Genomic DNA, 6,938 nt, shown 5'->3' with positions numbered 1-6,938 from the left:
TATATATGATTTCATTGTTACTTTTATTGCTTTTGAATTTTATGGGAATTTGTGGTGCAGATATCAAAAGAAATACCTAGAAATTAAATTCATTGCTGTTAATTATTCCTATTACTATGATATCTGTATTATAGTATCTGTCCCTTATTTCATTAGATATTGATACTTATTTTATAACTATTCTAAACCTTACAAGTAACACACAAACCTTACAAGTAACACACACACACACACACACACACACACACACGGGTATTTCCATCTCACTAACATGCTAACAAGAAAGACAAAGACAAGGTTCATTCAAGAATTATAAAGATTTATCATGGTGAACTTTGCAAACCAAATGAACTTTTGAAAACTGAATATAAATATATAAAAAAACCTGCAAAAAGCTTCAAGAACACTGAATCAAAGTTCAAGAAGATAAATCACCAGTCACTTTGCACTGTTTTTCTATAACCTTACAAATTTTCTTCCACAGGCAAAGTAGACAAGAAACACTGCGAACTGACACAAGAAAGTCATCATGCCAAACCTACAAAAGCTTCTAAACAGACTTTATATCTCTTTTAATTAGAGAGCTTGACCACAGGCAGAATCCTTAGAGGAGAAACGCTGCACAGACTAAAGAAGAATGGAAAGAACTTCTCTGTGTATCTGGTTGTGAATGTGTGATAGTGTGTTTTGCCGAGGATCTGAAAATGAAATCTGTCCTTCATCTAAATCGAGTTTCACTCTCACTTGCTTTGGTTTCTCACACCAAATGAGAGAGGTGCATGACTCCCGAGGAGCCTTCAAACTGAGTGTGTTGCTGTCATAGCCGATGCACCAGACCTCACTGGGCAAGCTGTTGGTTCCTTTTCTCTTGGCTGACTCTGTAGTGACACCCAGAATCCAGAAAGTGCTGTCTCCCACATCCACATCCCATATGTGTATCCCTGAGGAATAGCCCACAGAGCCCAGAACACAGGGACACCTATCAAACCTCTCCGGGTTATCAGGAAGCTGCACTCCAACTATGTCTTCCTCTTCTTGCTCATCTTGGTCCCTCACACATGTCAGATCTTCAGAGAGTATAAGCTGAGAGTTAGCAGTGTTTGGGTCGAGCACCACAGGAGCTAAAAACAGAGAATAGTGCTAAGATGTTGCATTATAAATGTAATCAATCAATGATGCTTAGAAACGAGTATTTTAATAAAACTGCTTCACTGATTATTAATGTTTGAAAAAATTTAAAATCATAATGTGGTCCAAAAGAAAAAAAGGAAATATCAGAGAGGACCTCTGCAGACCCTCATAATAACTGTGTCATAATTCCATAAAAAAAATAGCTTTTACCTTGAAAATGTATTTAAAGCAATAGTTCGCCCAAAAATGAAAATGTGTCCAAAATGTACTCACCCTCAGGCCATCCAAGATGTAAACAAGTTTGTTTTTTCATTGGAACAGATTTGGAGAAATGTAGCATTACAACACCAATGCATGCACCAATGCATTATAATTTTTCAGTAGTATTATATCTAGATATTATATCTCTTAGTAGCTCTCTCTGGAGAGCCAGATGGTTACACATTAAGTTTCTTATTCAAACAGTTTCTAACATGCTCCCCAGCCTGGCCAATCTGCATAGCTGGGGAATGGCAGACACACCAGCGTGCCAACCGTGCCAAAAGAGGGGCACATTTGAGCACATCCTCAGTTGCTGTTTGAAGGCATTTGGGGAAGGGGTGTATCGCTTGTGCCATGACCAACTTCTAAGGTTCTTTGGGGGACACAATCAGCAAAGCATTCCAAGATGATTTGCAAGAAGCAGCATGCCTCCAAACAGTACATCTCATTCATCAGAGCTGGGGAGAAAGCACTTCATCAGTCTAGCTCTGTGGGAGGGCTTCTTACCACTGCACAGGACTGGCAGCTCCACGTCGACCTAGGAAGGCAGCTCAAGTTCCCAGAAAACATCACAACCACACTTCTCCGCCCAGACATGGTGTTAACAAAGGAGGCATCAAAACAAGTGATCATACTAGAACTGACTATAGAACTGTTTTATCAGCTGTTTGAACTCTCATTCTGACGGCACTTATTCACTGCAGAAGATCCATTGGTGAGCAAGAGATCTAATGCTAAATTTCTCCAAATCTGTTCCTCTTGGATGGCCTGAGGGCGAGTACGTTTTCAGCTAATTTTAATTTTTGGGTGAACTATTAAAAAAAGAAAGAGATTTTTAAAAATAATGATTAAGATCCACATGTATTCAATGTGTAAAGAAAAATGTCATTATGTTTTATGATTACACCACATGACAAATCATTAAATTGAAACTTTTCCTGAAAATTATATAAAAGTTTTACAAAACCATGTAACCAACATGAATACAAAGAGTACATTTCTAAGAACTTGAGGTGTTTTAAATGAAACTTTTCCTTTTTTTTAATTTTTATAATGAACACTCTTACAGCCAGTTCACACCAAGAAAGATTAATATAAAAATAACTGTAACAATAACTATATTAGCATCCACAACAATGCACAATATTTTTCTGTTTATTTTAAGTGTGTGCTGCAGTTATGCTGTCTGCCACTTTAAATGCTCAAGCTCTTTAGAGTCTGGTGGATTGTGATTGGCTGTTAGTGTTAATCAGCTAAAATCATTCAAAGTGATTCTAAAGATATGGTTCCTCTGTGCCATTACTGCTATAGCCGTGGTGTGGACTTCCCTATTCTCACAGAATTATCCTTGTGAACGGCCCTTTACCATCACAGACTGTAGGATGAAGCAAATAATTGCTTTTCAGCTTCACTAGAGAAAAGCTTTATATTGTGCATGAAAACATGTCTGAATATTTTATAAATCAACTCACTGTAACTGATAGCCTCTCTTATTTTCGACCACACTGTGAACTTCAAATTGCCCAGGTATTGTGCGGTATCAATAAGCCCTCCTCGAACTGTTTCTGTTTCTTGGTTCATGTTCTGGGCTCTGGAAGTACATTCAGAGGTCAGCACTGCTGCTTAACTTCAATACTGAGGGAAAAAAGAGGAAAGGGAGTAAACCTGCTCACCTCTCCAACATGTCCTTGAAGCTCTATTGAAAATTGTAGGAAATATAAAAAGTTAATGAAGACCGAACAGCATACACTAAATGATTTAGTTGATTTTAGAAAAAAATTACCAGTTTTATAATTGGAATATGTAGATTGTTTTCATACTTTTACTACTTTTCACAGGTTGTTGTTTTGCTGTACTGATTAAAATTATACAGAATTTAAAAAAAGAGATTGAGAAGAAGAAACAAATAAAGGGCTAACCTGAAGAAACTGGACGTCCCCACTATCCAATTTACCTCTCAGTTCTTTGATAGTTTTTGGCAGAGAAAATAATTCTTCATTAATCTTTTCCATTTTGCTTTTCATGAGCTGTGTTTTCTGGTTCTTTTCCTTCCTCAGTGCAGCAAGCATGGCTTTTTCTTCATCATATAAAAGCTGGTGAAGATGCTTAAAAGTCCTTTTTGATGGAGTTCTCTGTGTGACAGACCTGGTGCTGAACACCAAATACATATACAGAAATGTTATATAATGTCATAGAATTCTCATGATTAATTAAAAAATAACTCATAAATCAAACTCATCCTTCTTACACATATGTGCTCAGCCTGGTGACTGCATTCAAATTTGGCATGTTCTAGAATTTTCATTTTTCTAGTCAAGAGATCAAGTTCACTTCGAAAAACTTTCTAAAATCAAGACAACATGAGTGCGTTAGAATATGAAATGTGCCTAAATTGATTAAGACCACTAAACACCACCAGGACGTAGGCCTACCTTACGTTCCTCCGCGATCTCACTGATAGGACTGCACGCGTGATTTCTGTGTTGGTGTGACTCTCTGCAAACCACACACATAAACTCGTCATCATGCAGACAGAACAGACTCAGTCTCTCCCGGTGAACCTCGCACAGATCCTCTAAAGGGTCCCGGTAATTCAGGAAAGCGAGACTCAAATTTTTCAGAGCCAAGTTTACCAGAGGGTTCTTGGTGGATCTTTTTCGGCACAGCGGACATTCTCTTGAACCTTTGATCGTCCAGTATTGTTGGATACAGTCTCTACACACACTGTGGCCACACCGAAGCAACACGGGATTACTGAAAATGTCACAGCAAACAGGACACGTAAAGTCCTCTTCAGTAAAGGGACGTTTCGACGCCATTTCTACCCACTCAATCAGCCAGTGTAACGCTTGCGCTAGCCAATGCTGTTGATTTGTTGTAAACACAAAATCACCTTCAATTTGGAACGAACTTTCGCTTTCGTTTTCTTCTAAAGTGTTACTAATTTCAGATGCACTGTACACTTTCATTTGAATTTAGTACTGATATCGAGATATCCGCTTTGAGAGTTTGGCGTGTCAGTTACTTGACCTGCTTGCTCTCTCTGCTTGACATAGCCGCCACCAGTGACATTATATAACCACGCAATACGTTCTAAGACAAAGTTGGAGATTTATTTGTATTAATTTATTTATTTTCGGTCATAAGCGAAATGAAGAAATACGGTTATATAAATAAGACTTTTTCTAAAGAAATGTATGTAGGTATTGTTTTTCTCACTGAATTAGGCCCCTGTAGCCTTAGATGATTGACATCATGATAACCATAGCAACGTTCTGTTTGGTATCCACTATTTTTAGCCACAGTAATATTACAGCGACCAAAGAATCATTATGTTCGGCGATTTTAACTAAACCACCAGAGACATCTTGTTTTGTTTTTGTTGGTAAGGCTATTTCGCAGAGGGACAGACGCATTTTGCTGTTCTTGAAGACTATTGCCAACATACACATGAAACACTCTGAGAGCATGTATTTCCTCTGTACGTTTACATGAACGTACGAAGTTCAGTTTCAGTCAGACTAAAGCATTAATTTGTCTTTTTATAATTTCATATAAACACTTTAGTCCTTAACTGTCGCAGTCAGGGTTGCCATGTCCACTTATAATAATCTTTGGGTTGGTGTTTGAGCTTGGCTCATACATCGATCCAATTAACGGAGGCAGGTGTCACAATGCTTGTCACTCCCGTAAATTAATGACCTGTGTGGACAGAACAAGATTGTGGAGTCCCAAAGGTATACTCAGAATTTGGTAAACATGCTTTTTCTTTTAAGTCATGGAATGACTTGCAAAAGGTAGAGTTATTGCCACCTTTTAAACGTGCTTTGAAATCCCTTTTAAAAGAGTCTTTAAAGAGCAGGTCATATGGGTTTTTGAAAAATATATCTTTTGCAGTTTATAACGTAGCTATCCTTAAATGAAAACAATCTGCAAAGTTGTTAATCAAAAAAGTGCATGATAAATAAAGATATTGTCTCTCAAAAGAGTCAATTCTGAATCGCCTTAACGAGTCGTCATATTTTCGAATCTTTCCCTGTTACCGGTATACGTCACTGGGTAACACATTTGCATAGTGCAGTTTTGCATTTGCGGCAGTTATAGGGTTAATGCGGGAGAGACAAGCGAGTTAGTTATGCTGGTGCGCCTGTGATACAGCTGTTCTGTGTTGAGAGAGGGGAAGTTGAGGTCTACGAGAGGCCCTCTCTTGCACAAGGTCAGGGGGCAGGGCAGCGTCGCCATTGGCTGCTCTCTTGCACGCCCCTGCGGGCCCCCTTTCCTCAGGCTCTGAATGAAAACAGAGAGGGCCAGCGCTCTGGGTGACAAACTGTAGAATGAAAACAAGCGAATGAGTGAAATGACACTATTTAAGGATGACAAGAACCAAAAAAACACTAGTTGTTAAAGTGAACCACATCAATTTTTAAGCAATATTCTATACATAAGCAAAAGTATGGATTCAATGAACAATTAATACTGAATAACACATGTTAAGGCTGGCCATCATGAATATTGAAATTATTTTAATGTGCTTTTGTTTTGGCTATCAAGTTTCCTTAAGAATGCATTGATAGACTATGTGAACATTAAGACTCGTTAAGACTAAAAAAATCTATTAATCTTAAATCAATTTAATTTTAAAATTAAATTCATTCAAAAGCTGAATTAATTTGTGATTTAATGAATTGGGTTGATGATTTGTTGATTTATGATGTCAATGAAATTCCACTTTTTTTATTTATATGCAACATATAATATAATATAATATAATATAATATACATTATTTTTATTCATTAGGGTTGTCACAATACAGTAATTTAAAGAGCAGGTCATATGGGTTTTTGAAAAATATATCTTTTGCAGTTTATAACGTAGCTATCCTTAAATGAAAACAATCTGCAAAGTTGTTAATCAAAAAAGTACATAATAAATAAAGATATTGTCTCTCAAAAGAGAGAGTCAATTCTGAATCGCCTTAACGAGTCGTCATATTTTCGAATCTTTCCCTGTTACCGGTATACGTCACTGGGTAACACATTTGCATAGTGCAGTTTTGCATTTGCGGCAGTTATAGGGTTAATGCGGGAGAGACAAGCGAGTTAGTTATGCTGGTGCGCCTGTGATACAGCTGTTCTGTGTTCTGATTAAAAGTTAAGACAGAGCGTCTTTTGTCTGTCGTTCTTCAAACATTACAGTAGACATATTTTGGTTTACAAACTGTATTGTTTCATCAGTTAGTCACGTTAGCACTCGGGCTCGGCTAACGTATCCACCATTATTGTTTTAAGTGTTCACAGTGTAGCAGCTAAACTTTAGCTGTGGGCACACTTGCATAAGTGTTTTTGTATTTTATGTCATTATTATAAGAACGGATTAGAGCACTATATTATTGTTTTATGTAAAGGTGCTTTGTCAATCGTAGCGCTCGCTAACTTGCTCATGGACTCCTCTCTGTGCCAATCACAACAGGCTTGGCCAGCTGACCAATCAGAGCAGAGTAGGCTTATGGAAGGGAGGGGTTTGCTCCGAACTTGCTTGGAACGAA

At 37.7% G+C, this 6,938-nt stretch overlaps 1 protein-coding gene across 1 annotated transcript; it reads right to left on the bottom strand.

Annotated features, from left to right (window-relative positions):
* Window positions 1-627: 627 nt before the first annotated feature.
* On the bottom strand, window positions 628-3,879 carry LOC107681565 (nuclear factor 7, brain-like). Its single transcript, XM_016477874.1, has 6 exons — window positions 3,825-3,879; window positions 3,641-3,736; window positions 3,312-3,543; window positions 3,066-3,088; window positions 2,865-2,983; window positions 628-1,121 (listed from the first exon to the last, which is right to left on the bottom strand). The coding sequence occupies exons 2-6, from the start codon at window positions 3,679-3,681 to the stop codon at window positions 628-630; spliced, it is 909 nt and encodes a 302-aa protein (XP_016333360.1). The 5' UTR covers window positions 3,682-3,736; window positions 3,825-3,879.
* Window positions 3,880-6,938: the final 3,059 nt, after the last annotated feature.

The sequence above is a fragment of the Sinocyclocheilus anshuiensis genome, unplaced genomic scaffold, assembly GCF_001515605.1.
Source record: "Sinocyclocheilus anshuiensis isolate Anshui unplaced genomic scaffold, SAMN03320099.WGS_v1.1 scaffold2178, whole genome shotgun sequence".
NCBI classification, from domain to species: Eukaryota; Metazoa; Chordata; class Actinopteri; order Cypriniformes; family Cyprinidae; genus Sinocyclocheilus; species Sinocyclocheilus anshuiensis.
This window is presented reverse-complemented; position numbering and strand designations above follow the sequence as displayed.